Source organism: Echinops telfairi, unplaced genomic scaffold (genome assembly GCF_000313985.2).
Source record: "Echinops telfairi isolate 266 unplaced genomic scaffold, ASM31398v2 ScPeMD7_23;HRSCAF=83, whole genome shotgun sequence".
Lineage (NCBI taxonomy): Eukaryota > Metazoa > Chordata > Mammalia > Afrosoricida > Tenrecidae > Echinops > Echinops telfairi.
In genome coordinates, this window is record NW_022103920.1 from 20365747 (window position 1) to 20382769 (window position 17023).

Sequence of the window (17023 nt, forward strand, 5' to 3'; positions counted from 1 at the left end):
TTTGGACCGCAAGTCGGAGTGCCTTTACCTCCTCCATCTAGGAGACAGACACCAGAGGAATGATAGCAACAGAATCAAGAGGCAGAGGACAAGGACAAGGCACTATAATGGGCTTTCCAGCCCAAGGAGCAAGCAGAACGGAGTGTTTTCAGAAAAGAGACTCTCTTGCAGAGTCAGGTACCTTCAGGCACTTAATTGGCAGGGCTAAGTTTGCTGACCTACTGAACTAGAAATGAGTTCTGCCGAAATGAGGCTTATGGTAGAGTGGAGTGCCCTTTGAACATTTATTGGCAGCACTAAGGGAGTTTTGTAGCATTGCCCAAGCGGAGTAGAGACCAGGGGACCTCCCGGCTTAAAGAACTAGGACCAGAGAGAGGCCTGCCTGCAGGCACAAGAGGGCACAGTCACTGCAGACTAAAAACTGTATCCTTACTATTTCTGATCCTCAAGTTGTAACCTGTTAGCTTCTCTAATGAAGCCCATAATTATGAGTGTTGTCAGTGAGTTCTGTGTGGGCTTTGCAATGGATTATCGAACCCAGCAGAGTAGAGAGTGCCATGGGAAGGAGAGCAGTGTCGTGTCAGAAATTGTAGAAAGTTTGGGTGCTAGAGGCATGTCTCACCTCTCCCTCCTAGGAATCAGCCTGCGACTGGTAATGGGCATGAGTCTCCTGCCCCCTTGTGGAGTAAGAGGAGGTCAGACAGGATCCCTTTGTATATCAACTTGCCATTGTATCCGTTCCCAGTCATAGGAACCCTCTATGTACAGCACAACGATCATCCGCTCACTCAACCCCTGGTGTTGTGCCATCCTCACAAGTATTCTTGTATTTGAGCATTCTTATCCTTGTTCCAGCCACTGTCAGTCTCTTTCTGTGAGAATGTTCCTCTTTTTGCTATTCCTCTACTTTCCCAGTGTAATGCCCTTCTCCAGGGACTGGTCCCTTATGGGAATTCAAGACCATGTCTCAGCTGTGCCGCTGCTGTTGCCCAGAGACTGCTGAGGCCCGTCTGTCTGCCACCACCCACTTCAGACACAGAACATCCAGTCTTGGATAAAAATGAACTGGTGCTGAAGGCTAAACACTATGATGACATGGCAGCCTGCAAGAAGTCTGTAACTGAGCAAGGAGTTGAAGTATCCAATGAGGAAAGCAATCTTTTCTCAGTTGCTTATAAAAACATAGGAGCCCATAGGTCAGCTTGGAGCGTCGTCATCTCAAAAGACTGAAAGTGCTCAGGAAAAACAGCAGATGGCTCGAGAATAGAGAGAGAAAACTGAGTCTGATGCTAAGGCTATCAGCAGTGGTGTACTGTCTCTTTTTGGTAAAGTTCTTGATTCCCAATGCTTCACAGACAGAGAGAAAAGTCTTCTACTTGAAAATGAAAAGAGGTTACTACCTGTGTTAGTCTGGGTTGACAAGAGAACCAAATTCAGAGACACTGATGTGTAGAAGAAAGAGTTTTACATAAAAGAGCAATTGTATATTGAGAAAACATCCCAGCCCAGTCCAGATCAAGTCCATAAGTCCAATATTAGTCCTTGTGTCTGATACCAATCTATGCATTCCTCTTCAGACTCACGCAACACATGGAATGACGCCGGATACAGGGAGATCCCAGACAATGGGGTGCAAAGTCTTGTGGATCCAGTGGCAATGGAAACATCTCAATGCTGGCAGGGGTCTCCATGTGGCTCCTCTAGCTCCAGGGCTCTAGCATAGCTCCATGTGTCTTGAGCAGTAGGATTGTCTCGCAGGGAGTGAGCTATTTATCGCCTTAGCACCTCCAAATGAGGTGACTGACAGGCTAACCTCCACCACTCACTCATAAGAGTCTCAAGCTGACAACAGATGATGTAACTACACTACCCTTACTTGGCTGAGGGTGCTGCTGGTGATGACAAGAAAAGGATTGTGGCTCAGTCACAACAAGCATACCAAGAAATCAGCAAAGAGGAAATGCAACCAACACATCCATCAGCGTGGGTCTGGCCCTTAGCTTCTCTGTGTTCTATGAGATTCTGAGCTCCCCTGAGAAAGCATGCTTTTGATAAACTTTCTACATTAAGTGACGCGCCATACACACTCATAATGAAGTTACAGAAAGACAGCTCGATGTTGTGGACATTGGATACCCAAAGAGATTGAGCGGAAGCAGAAGGAGGGGGAAATTAACCACCTTCAGCTTTGGTCTTCCCTATTCTAAAACTTACACGGTAGACCATTTGTCATCCATACTGTCCCACAAATAGTCTTTTGTTTACAATTTATGACAGGGTTGCGTTACTTCTCTTTTAATTTCTGTATTTCCCATGCAGTTTTATGTTTAATATTAGGGGAGTAGAGCCAGTTAACATTTAGTTAGTTACTTGCTTTCATCTTGATATGGCCAATATTGGGATGTGAAATTTTTATACAAGTTATAAGGGTTTGGCCTAGTACTTTGGTACATTGAGGCTTCACTAGGGCCAGAGTTAAAACTGCTTCCGTGTCTAAGCAAAGAAAAGTGCCTGTAGATGTGTTTGGCCTGATGGGGAGTAAAAGGGATGATTGGTTCCAGTCACAGGTGTAGTCACTGTGGTATGTTAAGGTGTGGAGCACTTAACAAGGCTGTGGTAGACACACTCTCAATCCGCACACCTTTTCCTGTAGCTGCAGAAATGTTCTTTTAGACAAAGTTGTGTCCCAGTTTCCTCTGGAGAAGGGCAGAAAATGGTGCACACGCCATTATTTGAAACATAACCTGCTGTTTGATTTCATTATTTTTGCTACACTCATTTTATTTGTACTTAAATATTTTAGGCAACCTAAGAACAAATGTACAAGTAAAGATGCAGTAAAAGAATTGCTTGATATCCATTACATCATGTGTATCCAGTGTAGTAGTAAAACAACCCATGTTTTTAATAACTGTTTTTTAGGGTGTTTTTTTGCTTTTGTGATTAAAAGAAAAAAAAACAAAAAACGATACTTGCCTAACATGCATGTGTTATAAAAATAGTTAACAAGGAAATAACTTGAGAAGATAGCTCGCTTTATATAATGTCTCATGAAATTGTCATGAACAATCAAAGCATAATTATTAAGAACGTGTATTAAGTTCATATAAGTGGAATGAAAGTTTTATCAATGGAGGAATGAAAAGCTCACTGCCATTAGTTCAATTCCAATTCATAGTGGCCATATAAATTAAACTCACTGCCAATTTTGACTCATGGAAACCCCATAGGACAGAGTAGAACTCCAAATCTCATCTTTCTCTTGTGGAGTTGCTGATATTTTTGAACTGCTGACCTTCTGGTTAGCATTCCAGTGTGTTCACTGACCATATAAAGGAGCAGACAGCCTCAGCTCCCCGACCCCCACCCGCTGTGACTGGTGGATTGAAACCACTGGCTGTACTCCTCAGGAGCCCTTATTTTGTTTTTTATTCATTGGTATTTAATACGTATATCCTATAGTTCCATACTTCAAACACGTCAAGTACAATTGTCCAGTTGCTATGACAGTCAGTTTCCAGACACTCTCTTTCTACATGGACTCCTTGGCGTCATCTCCCTTTTATCCCACCACCCCTTATTCTACCTGCTGCCCCTATACGTTCGTCAGTCCTGAATTTCACATACCACAAAGGGAAAAATACATCACCCCACTTCACGAGGGTGACCTCCAATGACACACCCTCTGAGATGCACCCTACTCTGAACAAGCACAATCCTGCTTTCTTTTTTAAAAATCATTTGATTAGGGGCTCATACAACTCTTATCACAATCCATACACACATCAATTGTGTAAAGCGCATTTGTACATTCATTGTCCTCATCATTCTCAAAACATTTTCTCTCCACTTACACCTGCTTTCTTTTTGATTGAGATTTCTTTTCTGTTTTATTTTTCCATTGCTGTTGGTCCCTTTTTAAGTTTTTTTGTCATTGCTTTGTATGTTTTTCTGTATAAAGAATCCAGGATGGGTAAATCCATAGAGACAGCAAATGGATCAATAGTTTATGGGGCATAGAAGGGGAAGTAGGGGTCGTAACGGGAGTCAACAACTGTGAATACAAGAAAGGAGAAAATGGCCTTTGTTCTAAAGTTGATTGTGGTGATGATCTTAATATAATTGAATTGTATGATGTGTGAATTATATATAGCTCAATAACATTTTATAAAATAGATTAACTTTAATAAATTCTCTTGGTTTTTTTCTTTCTTTTATTTATTGTAGATGTAAACAGTGTTCCAGTTTGAGACCAATACAAAGTTTAAATTGCTTGGCTGATAAAACATCATGGGCTCCTTCTTCTGTAGCAGAAGGTAAGCAGAAGTTTTATATCCTGCAATTTTAACTGAAAACGGGGCTTCAAAAAAGTTCATGGAAAAACTCCCTTACCTTATAATTCCAGTTTTGCACAAACTCTTTGGAGTCCTTTCATATTCCTGAGCCTAGTAAGCCCAAGCAGAGGATGAGCTAGAGCTAAACTTCCTGAACTAATATCATCCGCAGTAATTGTCATAGAGCGGTAGAGCAAATGTTTAAAATGCAAGCAAACTACTTTCAATCATATGCCAGTATTTTTAATCATACCTACAGATTCTCTCTAGTTCATAATATCTTGAGATTGAAAAGGAGCTTAGAGAAAGCAATTACGGCTTTGTACCTAATTCAGGTCTTCACTTCGAGCAGTGGAAACCTTGGTATGGCACCTTCTTGGCTGTGCTCTCCTAACTTCTGTTTGAAGCACCTCCAGTGACAGCTGCTACTGTTTCCTGCCGAGTCAGCTCTGAGGCGCAGCGACCCTCGGTGACAGGAGACAAGACCAAGGGCTCGTTAGGCTGGCTGTGATTTTTATGGGAGCAGGTCACCGGGAGTTCTGAGCCTGTCCTTGCTGCTAGCAGCAGAGCACGTAACCATTGCACCCCGTTTGCCTTTCCAGGATAGGATCCTATGGCAGGTGCACAGCAGCATGTCCCCTCAGTGGTTGGAAAATTCTTAATATGAAGCTGAATCTCCCTACCTGTAACTTTAGCTTGGGCCAAGTTTTGTCTACTAAAATTACTCAGAGATAGTCTGTTCCCCCTTGTGTACATAGACCGACTAAGTGTTTGAAGATAGCTCTCAAACCTTCACTGAGTCTTTAATTCTGCAAACAGCCACCCCTACAAAACTGGCAAGGAATGAATTTGCATATTATAAAACCAGATTTTAGGGCTTTTATCATGACATCATTTCATTGTGAAGAAATACTAAAATTTAATTTAAAACAATTGTTTATATTATGAAGCTTGCCACTGTAAAGGCATAGTGTGGTGTTCAAAAGTGAATCTGCAAAATCTTTAATATATATGTATGTATGCATATATGTTTACATGTAAGTTTTTCTTTCTCATGATTTGTTTTAGCAGTCAGATTAACATGTGCTGTTTTTACTGTTTGGGAGAAAGATGAGGCTTTCTACTCCCATAAAGACTTTCCATCTCGGAAACCCACAAAAGCAGTTGTACCCTGCCCTTTGGGGTCATTATGAGTCAGAATCGATGGCAGTGAGTTTGTTTAGTTTATTTTTGTTGTACATTGAATAAAAGAAATACAGACTCACATGGTGTGTTAGTCTGGATAGACTAGTGAAACAAATTCATAGGACACTCGTGTATAAGAAAAAGCTTTATATACAAGAGCAGTTGAATATTGGGAAAACATCCCAGCCCAGCCCAGATCAAGTCCTTAAGTCCGATTGTTATGTCTACTTCCGATCTATAAAGACCTCTTCAGACTTACGAAACACGTGCAATGATGCTGAATGCAGGAAGATTACAGGCCAGTGGGAGCAAAGTCTTGTGGATCCAGTGGCGGTGTAAGCATCTCAGTACTGGCAGGGGTCTCCACATGGCTCCTCCGTTCCCAGATCACGGGGTCTATCAGAGTAGCGCCATGTGTCTTGTCAGTAGAATGTCTCTCAGAAAGTGATCTGAGAGTGTTTTTCCGCCTCCAAGGAGGAAATACAGGAATTCCCAGAATCCTCAGGGGAATGCCATGCCCACACAGAGGCCTGATTGGCTATGACCCGATTGACAGACTAGACTCCACCCCTTCACTCTTAATCCTCAAATTGACCCCAGATTATATAACTACCACACATGGTTTGATCTTTCTCTCCATCCCTAGTACTAGGTATCGTACCTCTCCAACATGTGTATGTTATGACCTTTACACTTGATGATGGAACAGGAGTTCTGGATGCTTATCTTATGGATTCTGTAAGTACCAAAGTGAAGATAATTAGTTGACAACTAGATACTATCTTTTAAACATTCATACCTTGGTACTGGTTGGTAACCGTTGGGACTGTTAACCACTAGGTTGGCTGTTCAAACCCCCCAGCCCCTCCATGAGAGGAAATTCAAGCTCTCAGATCTTTCAAAGATTTATAGCCCCAGAAAATCCTTTTATAGGATCACTCTGAGCCAGAATCATCATTGTTGCTATGGGTTTTAGTTATTCATATTTAGAGTATAACAAAAAGTCCTCGTAGCATATTGAGTTCAGTGTTAGGCTCTGATCGCATGTCTCGCAAGTTCAATGGTTCCGATCCACTAGCTAGATGATCTGTGGGGAAAGATGAGGCTGTTTAATCCTGTAAAGATTTACAGTTTCAGAAACTCAAAGGAACATTTCTAATTCTGTCTTTTAGGATCTCTCTGAGTCAGAATGACCTTGATAGCAGTGAGTTTGGGCTAGGTTTATATTATTCCTGAAAGGATTTCAACTTAAACAAAACAAAACCAGCCTCACTGCCATGATGTCAATTCTGACTCATAGCAACCCTATAGGACAGAATAGAACTGCCCCTGTCGAGTTATCAAGAGTGTAACTATTTCTGGGATTAGAAAGCCTCATCTTTCTCCCAAGAAGCAGCTTGTGGTTTTGAGCCACTGACATTGTGGTTAGCAGCCCACTGTGTCACCAGGGCTCCTAAGGGAACTTAAAAAGAGTAATTAAATAAGATTACATCTCTCTCTTCTGGTTTGACATTTTAAATATAAAATTAAATATTTAAAACTTGAAGAGTAGATATTTAAGGAGAGTCAACTTCCATGCCAGGAAGAAGTTCTGTTCCAGGGACCAGAAGGGAGAGGCATGGCCTTACCATATAGACATTGTGTATGTATAGCATTTCATTGGCTTTTTTTTCTTTTCAATTATAGTTCATATTAGAGGGAAATATTTGCTTTAATAGAGAAGCTCATACCTATAGTGTGGTGTGAATGGTTAGTCTACAAGTCTCCCCTCTGACACATTAGCACAGGCAAGAGCATCTTTTAATACCCAGGGAGTGTGGCCTACAAGAGATGCTCACCAAACCTTGGTGTCCAGAGTTTGCATTAGTCAGAGTTGAATTGCCCAGAGGCCAGTTCTCAGCCTCCAGTGCTTTGGGGGGTCAGGTTGAATCACTGTGTTAGGCTCTCAGGTGTAGCCAAGGTCTCTTGAAAAGGCTTAGAACACAAGGACAAAGACCAGACCTCTTTGGGCAGTGTTAGGAGTGTTCCTGAATCCATCTTCTCAATATGGTTAAGATGAGAGTGTTACTCCTGCCTCCCCAATTAGTTACCCAATTATTAAATAAATATTCAATGAACAAACTGCTATGTTCCTTTGTCGCACGTGCTACTGTACATCATGGGGTACAGCAATGAGCAAAGCAAGCAGCATTGCTTATGTCCTAAAGCTCAAAATCTAATAGAGGATGTAAAATATTAAATAAATGCATATTGTATATTATGTTCTTTAAACTCATTACGCAATTTTTTTTTATAAGCAGAGACTAGGCAAGCTCACTGGTTTTTATTGCTATTTTTATCAAGTCAAAGAAATTTAACTTTAATTTACCTCAACACTGCTTGTAGTTAAAACTAGTAAATCGTAATTCATAGTCCTCTGAGCATTCTAAGTTTATAAATTTTATAATCTTGATAGAGTAAAATAATTAGAGTATAGTAATTAGAGAATATTGAAATGCTATTTAAATTATAACATTAAAGCAATATTATTTCCATTTTCTCTCTCTCTGTAATGTGCTTAATTTTATTGTTGTAGGACAAATTCTTCCAGATTCCAGCATCAGAAATCCTAATCAATGATGACCTTCAAAGGAATATGGATCTGATCATGGATATGTTATGTCCTCCAGGAGTAAAAATTGGTATGTTATAGTATTTTAATTATACTCTTGTTTTTTCCTTAAATAGCACTAGCATATGGGAGAGCATTGTCAGAAAGTACCGTATATACTCGCATATAAGCCGAGTTTTTCAGCACATTTTTAATGCAATTTCTGTGGTAAAATTAGGTTCCTAGGCTGATATTCAGGTTAGCTTATACTCGAGCATATACGATACATAGAAAAATGGAATTAAAAGATAATGGAATTTTTTCCACAAATATTTTGAAGCCTTCTCATATCCAATCTTTAGATTTTTCAAAATATGAATATTTTGAAAGTGGAAGATGAATTACTAGTGATAATTGTATATATATATATATTTAAATATTGAGAAGTATAACAGCAAGTAGTTTTCATCACAAGTTCTTTGAACACTTTGTTTATGCATACGGATGTTTTCATTGAAGTTACCCCAATAACTTCAATGCTGACACATAGCAACCGTATTGTCTATAGAAACTGGCAAGCAACATTTTCTATAAACTCCGTTTAGCCAATTTAATTCAATGATGAATTTCCTTTCATATTAACGATTTTCAAATTTTACATGTTTTTATTTACTAATTATTTTAGTCTGCTTTAGTTTTCTGTATAATGTAAGCAATTGACTTGTCAACCATATATGCCTACTCCTTGATTTTTGTCTTGGTCAGTTCCAAAAACCAGGTCGTTATACAACATTGACCTTGTGCAAAAGTGGAGGCCATTGCTCTGTCTTTAGTGTAGGTGTTCCCACCCCTGGCACTCAACACTCATTTCAGATACTCAGGGCACATTTGGGTCCCCATTCCCTACCAAGGCTTCCCACCACCAGAGAGCCTGCCACCTCCAGAGGCCCACCATTGCTTGGGCAGGCTCCAGGCCTCCCCATGGACCCTAGCACCTCTTTTCTCCACCTTCCCCCTGGCTAGCCCTGAGATGCCTCTGCAGCAGGCAGCTCCAGGCCTTCAGGCAGGTGAGGCCCAACCACCCAGAGCTACCTCTTTGAAAGAGTCGTCCAAGCCCCCGACTCAGCTCCTGTGGCCTGGTCACCCTTCCCTCCTGTGCCAGCTGCCTGGCTTAGCTCCTCCACCTAACTGTACCCGGGAAACAGATGCTGATGGCCCGGGCAGCTGCACTCCTGCTCATGAGCCTCGCCCTCTTCCTCCTCCCTTCCCTTCTTCCCTTGGCTCCTTGTTAATGTGCCAAAGAGTGGGAGAGTAGATTTTATTACTATTATCATAAATGCAAGATGTCGGAAAAGGAGATAGTTGATAAGTGAGAAAGAAGTAGGTATGTCTGCAGGTGAAATTATACTAGTTATATGTACTTTTATAAATTTCCTCTGTGGCTAGTATTTATTTCTATTTAAGTTGAAACTTGCAGATCTCAATTATAATAAAATGAGTTGAATCTTTTAACAACTTTTCATCTTTAAAGGATTTCAGCAGTTCAGATTTAGTCAGTGTTGGTTTAACTTTTACAGGTTATGGATATTCTGTATAACTTTTACAGGTTATGTATAGTCTATTAAACTTTATTCTGTCTCTTGGTCAAGTTTAGCATTTTATAATAATGAAAAAGTGGGAGCTTTAGTTTATAGCAAAGCTTAAAGTGTGCACCTTTATTTGTTGTCAGTTTTAATTTTTGTTGGCTGTTTTGCTGAGAGAAAAAAATACTAGTGAGTAAAATACTAGTGAGGTAAATTTTTTTTAACATTTTATTGAGTGCTCTTATAGTTCTTGTAACAATCCATACATCAGTGTGTCAAGCATATTTGTACATGTGCTGCCATCATTATTTTCTAAACATTTACTTTCTATTGAGCCCTGATGTCAGCCCCTCTTCCTTCCCCCTTCTCCCCACCTTCATGGCCCCTAGAAAAATTATAAGTTATTATTATTTTCATATCTTACACCGACTGCTGTCTCTCATCCCCCGCGGTTTCTGTTCATCCCACTTGGGTTGGGGGGTGAGGTTATGTGTCGATGGTCAAGATTGGTTCCTCCTTCCTCCCTGTCTCACCCCTTCCTGGTATCGCTACTCCCATTCCTATTCCTGGATTCTGTGTGACCTGTATCTGTGTACATGCTCCCGAAGTGAGAAGAGCACTGTCCGAAGTGATAGTGGGAGGTGAGGGAGCCTCAGAGAACCAGAGAAATATTGTGAGTTTCATCAGTACTTTACTGCGCCCAGGTTGACTTATCCCTTCCCTGTGATCCCCTCTGTGAGGGGATGTCCCATTATCTACAGATGGACTTTGGTTCTCTGCTTCAGCCCCCCTCGTTCTCAACAATATGGCTTTTTGTTTGTATGTTCTGAGTCTTCTGGTGCCTGTTACCCAGTCCTGGTGAAACCTCACGATTGCACAGGGTGGTGTGCTTCTTCCATGTGGGTTTGTTGCTTGTTTAACTTCAAGCTTTTAAGACCCCAGATGTTATAGCTTTTGAAAGCTGGGCACCATCGGCTTTCCTCACCACATTTGCTTATGCACCCATTTTGTCTTCAGTGATTGTGCTGGGAGGGTGAGCATCACAGAATGCCAGATTATTAGAACAAAGTGTTCTTGCATCGAGGGAGGGCATGAGCAAAGGCCCGAAATTCGTTCACAACCTCGGTGTGTTGCCATATAAATTTATGTACATGGGCCAATAACCTCTATTTTAATGAATTAATGTATTAACATATGTACAACACCTATGCTTATACCTCTATCCATATCTTTGCTTCCTAGATCGTCCCTCTATTTCCTTTAACCTTCTGCCCACCATCACGCTCAACCTACGTCAGCCTCTTAGTAATTCCTCTCAGCTAGACAGATGTTGCTCTACCCTCCCAGAATCTCTGCATCCTTGTTGTTGATTTTAATTCCCTAGTTGTTCCCTGTCTATGAGGTTGTTTGCTCACCACTCCCTTCCCCAATGGGGTGATTTTTTTTAAAACGAATTTCTTGTTGCTGAACATTTAGATTTGTTTTAAGGTTTCTAGAAGTTAAAGTAGATTTACTAGGGTCATAACCAAAGCTTAGAAATGAGATCTGTTTCCATTGTTCCCTGAGCTCAGAACCTTGTACCTGACAGAATTTCATCCAAATAAATATTATAAGGGCTTGAAGTCATTTGAAATTCATGTTCCGTTTCTGTTCAGTTAATCAGAGAAAGACCAGGGATAGTCAATAAAGAGTCAGTGACGTTTGATTTTTAACAAAGGACTAAGTTAAGCGTCAGAAAACCTAAGACCTTTGCTGCCGAACAGTTTGAAAACTCTAGATTTAAGCTCTTAGCTGTTGTTGAGGGGGAAAAAAATCAAATTGATCACGATTGCTGCAAAACCATCACATGAATCGATGTACATTCAGAAGTGGATTGATGCTACATTTCCTAAGTGTGCTTTACTATGCAGCCTCGATTGAATACATGTTCATTTTTCTAGCTAAGTTGTGAGCTTGGCTACAGATATCAGAGGCACGTGTTTCATCTCAGTGGGTTGAATAACCTCTTCTTTGTGCTTTGTAGATGCGTATCCATGGCTGGAATGTCTCATCAAGTCATATAATGTCACAAATGCAACAGAGGAGAAAGTTTGCTATCAGATTTTTGATACAATGGTTGCCGAAGATGTGATCTAATATTGTCACCAGACTTTGCATACTGTAAGATAGTATTTTACGAAACATGACTATAGTCTATTTGTTATAAAACACAAGACTTCTATAATTGGCTTTTGAAATACCATCTACCTTTCCAATTTGACCATGGTGTTATCTTAGCCCCCCGCCTGTTACTATGCTCAGCACACCCCAGCCTGAGGGAGGTCTCTGTGAGGACTGTGTGTTTACACTCTGTACTCCTTTTGGCATGCAAATACTCGTTCACTAAAATCTTGCTCATTAAAAATTGTTTTTCAAAATGAGTATTCTGTCCTTCAGTCACTGCTCCTTTGCAGTCCCCTCACCCCACTGTGGGCTTCATTTCCTGCCTGGATGTTCATATCTGCCGTGTTGTAGATTTTACCAGAGCCAGGGAAGTAGAAAATGCCCTTACTTTAAATCTCTCAGCTTTTACCTGAGTGCAAAGTAAATAGCCACTAGTTGTGTGGTTTTGCTTCACTTTGGTTTGCTTTTGTGCAGAGAAATCTGTTTAAACAAGTCCCCTTTACGTAAGTGTTCCCTAAGTGAGCTACAGTGAACTGAAGAGAGTGATTTGCTTCAAGTGGCCGCGGTGGACTGTTTGTTTGGGTGCCCCGATGGGCCATTTGAGGATTGCCTCCGTCTCTCTGCACTGTTAGCATGTAGTCCCTATCACCCAAAGTGCTCAGGTGTAGCAGGTTCGTGATGCAAATTGTGCTACCTTTTTACTTTAAATGCCTTATATAAAATAAACCCATATCATAAGCTTAAAAGACAATCAAATTGATAACTCAGTATAATAATTTACTGTTTACCAGTGTTTTTCACGTCTCTCATCACGACGGTTCACCTTTTTGTAAACATTTCGATATAATTGTGTATTGTGGGGTTTTGTGTGTGTGTGTGTGTGTGTGTATGTAGAGAGAGAGAGAGATGCAGATCTACCTACTTGAGTGTTACAAATAAAGGAGCGCACACGTCTCAGTCATTTGGTTTTTTTCACCGAGGTTGAACATAGATGCTGTGGGAAACAGACAATCTGGGCAGGTTTATGTTGACAGCACTGTGTGCTAAGCCTGTCACAACAGCCCATTTTCCTGACCAGGAAAGGAGCCTTGGACAGCCACCTTGACTCAGTCATGCCGAGACCTGGTTCTTGGCGCGTGTCGTCTTTGCCCAGAGCCTGCGCTCTCTGCCACTTGGGGATGCAGAGCAAAGCTCTCGTGGAGCTGGCTGACAACGAGCCGAGCCGGCCGCAAGTGCCTGGGGTAACACTGAACACCAATGAGACCGCAGGCTGTGGTGTCTGCTGGCTGGAAGAGTTAGTGGCTGAGGTGCACCAGGTTCCAGCAACCTGAGGCAACTCCAAGCTGGCAAAGGAAAGCTCCTACAGTCTTCATGAAGAATATATATATATGTATTCTTTTCATTTTTAATTAATTCACCCAGATTGTCTTCAGTTGTTTTGGTTTCCCTCACCATCAGGTGTGCACCCCACGGAAATGTCTGCTCCTCCTTTACCACGGTGGTGCTGTTGGGTAAGCAGCCTATGACCACACAGATGATGGTTCAAACCCACCAGCAGCTCCAAAAGTGAAAGATGAGGCCGTCTTTTCAGGAACCCTGCGTAGGGTTGCTGTGGGTCAGTGGAATCATGGCCATCGGTTTGGACCTTATGAATCTGAGCCTGAGGAGCGTTCAAAGCAAGGTGGCAGTTTATTGTGCCCCTCGTTCCTGTGTTTGGCAGCCTGATACCTACGGAAGCCCAGCTGTACCATTGTAGGCACTCCCTTATTTCTGAGACCTTAGCCTCAGAGGCTGATCTGATGTGCTGGATCATTCCAATCAAAGTGTCCATCATTAGCTGCTACCTGCTGGTGTCTGGCCATGTTTTCTGCTTGTTTGTCCTCCACCCCCCCACCCCCGCAGCTATAGTCACCAAACAAACACAGAAAACTGCACAGAGTGCAGGAAGATGAAATTAACAGTATCTCGGTAGAGAAATGTTTCTGACTTCCCGACACATGAAGTCTCACAGGCAGGGCGGTCCCCCAGTGCCTGCAGAGCCCGACCCAATGGTTCTGCTCACAGCACACATGGGCCAACTGCTGACTACCAGTTTTCCCAGAGCTCTGAGGCCTATGGCCATGCCTTTTTCTCCCAGTTTTGCAGCGGGTTGACCATTATGTCTTATCTTCCCATAAACTATTGTTTTTTAGATGTTGTTTTGTATGTTTTTTCCCAGTTTTGCAGCAGGTTAGCCATTATGTCTTATCTTCCCATAAACTCTTATTTTTTAGATGTTGTTTTGTATGTTTTTCCCCTGTGTTTTCATAGATTTGTTCTAGATCCAGGTTTTGCCAATACGTGTGATGTGGGGATTTCTCTTAAACCTCTTCTGTTGGCAGTGAAAATCCTGATTTGTACTTTTCAGATTTAAAGTTATTAAAAGTTAAGGAAGTTAGACTATGTGCACCCTTCTCCCTCTATGTCTGTTTTCAAAAGTGATGGTTGTTTTAGACCATTGTTCCCCAAAGTCAGCAGCAATACTAGCGTGTGTGTGTGTGTGTGTGTGTGTGTGTGCGCGCGCACATGGGGTAGTAGGCCCAATAAGATTGGGAACCTGTGTTTTAGACAGCAGGATTGTCTCTTATGCCCTGCACTGTTCAGTATGTGGGAGAGAATATATGGCTTGGGAAATCTGAGGCAGCCCGTGACTGTTACCTACATGTGATTCTGTAAAAGGCACTGTCCCAGGTTCACCCCGTGACCACAGTCAGTTACAGTGTTTGCTTTGAAGGAACGATGCGAGCCAAGATGCACTGCACTGTCCCCTCTCTCTGTGCCTCTGGCCTTGCCGCCCACGGAGCTGCTTTGAGTAAGGGCAGGCAGCCTGATGAAGGACTCGAGGAAGCCGAGCATGTCTCTGTGTGTTAGGAAGCAGTCTCCGGACCACAGGGCACGGCTGCGCTGAGCTCCTCGCAGATCTAACCCTGACTGCCCACTCCCCGCTGACAGTGCAGGTTCCATGCAGAAGGCAAAGCGGAAATTGGCCGCTCCGTGTGACTCAGCCTAGCCCGTTCTCTGGACCTTGCCGGCGCTTTGCTTGGAGTAGGGAAGAGAGCGACATTCTAATTCTGCTCAGTGTTCTTTTAAATGTCAGCTTTATTAGATATCATTAAGTTGTGTTTTTATCCCACCTCACCCCACCTTTTTTTTTTTTAATAAAAGTGATCTGGTAAGATTTTTGAAGCATATAGACCATCTTACGAGCTATCTCGCTCTTACCCTAACCAGTTTGATAGCTGAATTTTCCTGAAATTTTCCCTGAGAGCATGTGCCTTTCGTATGTATACATACATTTTACAAAATAACATCATGCTAAAATTTTTTTTAAGTTCTGCACCTTTTGTCACTTTAGACAACAAATTTGGTTTTTGTTTTTCATGTTATTACAGATAAAGGGAGAAGGGTCTTGTTTCTAGGTAGTGGGTAATTCTGATTATTTCACTTTCTTCAGTGGTTGTTTTTTTTCTGTGCTTGGATGTTCTGTTCCTTGGTGAGCCCATTTTAAATTTCTTTGTGTATAAGAATGCATTCATGTTTTGTTGAATTTATTCCTTTTTTTTAAATTCCTTTAGTCTTTACAGGGAGTGGGAAGTGCTTTTAAAAATTCCACTGTCTTTTAATTCTATAAACTTGTTCAATCCCCTTTGTAAATTTGCCTGGTATCATTTCCCCTTTAAATAAATCTGGAGACACTGGGACCTGATGTCACCTTATCTCCTGGAGGCTTTCAAGGGATCAGATTCTTGGAGGCTTTCCTAGATGTCTAGAAGTCTGGAGGTGAATGTACAGATGAAGACTGCCGGCATTGTTATCTTGAGCTAGTCCGTCTTGCTGGGAAGCAGTCACTGGGAAGAATATCGTGTTAATGTATGTATGAGAACAGAATGTCTGTCTGTGATGCCTTGCACTTGGGGACCTGGGCTGTCGGCAGGGAAGCCTATGAGGATGCACACTGAAGTCCTGAAGCATCACTGAGTAAATAGTGTCTCTTCCTGGGCTGGCCCCTCAGGCTCTCTGCACGACATCAGCCATCACAGGAAAAGGGCCTTTGTTAGCTAGTTCAGTCTGGGCATACATTGCCTCCCGAGGAGGAATTGACGTGTGTGCTCAGGTACCCGAGTCCGTGTCTTCTGTCGCAAGGCAGGAAGTGAATCAGTAGTGCTAGGTATTATTTTTCCCTGCATATTGTGATGTGAGCTGTTAGGAAATTCAAGATGGGTTAGGGCTTCAAAGGGATGCTCATCTTACTGGGAGATAAATCTCCCATTCAGGACACATTGGTGACTGAGAAGTGTTAGGTGTCCGTTACAGTGATAAGGACCAGGCACCAGTCAGTATATGTGTGAGCTCTCCCTCAGCTACGCCGGTGCGCGAGTGGCTGAAATGTGGACAGTTCAGAGATTCTTCTGCTACTTTTAGACCAGCAATGCAGGTATACTGGTGGCATTCACCGGAACACCTTGTCTACAACCTCCAAATAAAGAGATTTATAACTTGTGTGAAAAGTTTCTTGTATTTGATCAGATTAGTCAATAATACCTTAAAAGACTCGAAGCATATCTTTGTTAAAAACCTTAACCTTCGTGATGTGGCTTAATAAAATACCTCATCAAATAATGCTGCAGTTTCTAAGCAGGTGCCTTTTTGTGTACAACCCTGAGGCTGTGGCATGGACCTGCTTTTTTTCCTTTTCTTTTTTCTGTACCTTCAGAATGACTTTTCCCTTTGAAATATGAACTCCTAAAAACGAAAAAGAAATACGAACTCCTACAGATAAAGCAACTTAGAACACATTGTCTCCACATAAACCACATACAACTAACTGCTCAGACTTCTGTCCTCCGTCAGAGGGCAAAATCGATTAGAATTTAAAATCTCCGGTCAGATTTAGGTACCTCTGAATTGACCTTTCTGTCATAAAAGGATATTCACTTAGTAATACAACTAAATTCTTGTAGCTCTATAGAAATGATATTTTGCTATCAAAATAATTACCCTGTGGCATCAGATGAAAATTTAGCTTGCAGTAGGTAAGTGGTTGGATAGGCGATCCTAGGTACTTGTCCCCTCCTGGTCAAAATTCTAGAGTAATACACTTTGATTTTAGAAAGGATAAATATTTCTGC

The 17023-nt window shown here is 41.7% G+C and overlaps 1 protein-coding gene and 1 pseudogene across 6 annotated transcripts in view; both read left to right on the top strand.

Annotated features, from left to right (window-relative positions):
• The window catches only part of POT1 (protection of telomeres 1), a 104799-nt gene extending 92687 nt beyond the window's left edge, over positions 1 to 12112 (top strand). For all 6 annotated transcript variants that reach the window (XM_004707784.3, XM_045288842.1, XM_045288844.1 and 3 more), the window contains 4 exons: positions 4228 to 4316; positions 6166 to 6257; positions 8095 to 8200; positions 11716 to 12112. In XM_004707784.3, coding sequence (XP_004707841.2) covers positions 4228 to 4316; positions 6166 to 6257; positions 8095 to 8200; positions 11716 to 11828 — 400 coding nt within the window. In that variant the 3' untranslated portion in view covers positions 11829 to 12112. The remainder of the gene's footprint in view (positions 1 to 4227; positions 4317 to 6165; positions 6258 to 8094; positions 8201 to 11715) is intronic.
• On the top strand, positions 488 to 2176 carry LOC105979060 (annotated as a pseudogene).
• Positions 12113 to 17023: the final 4911 nt, after the last annotated feature.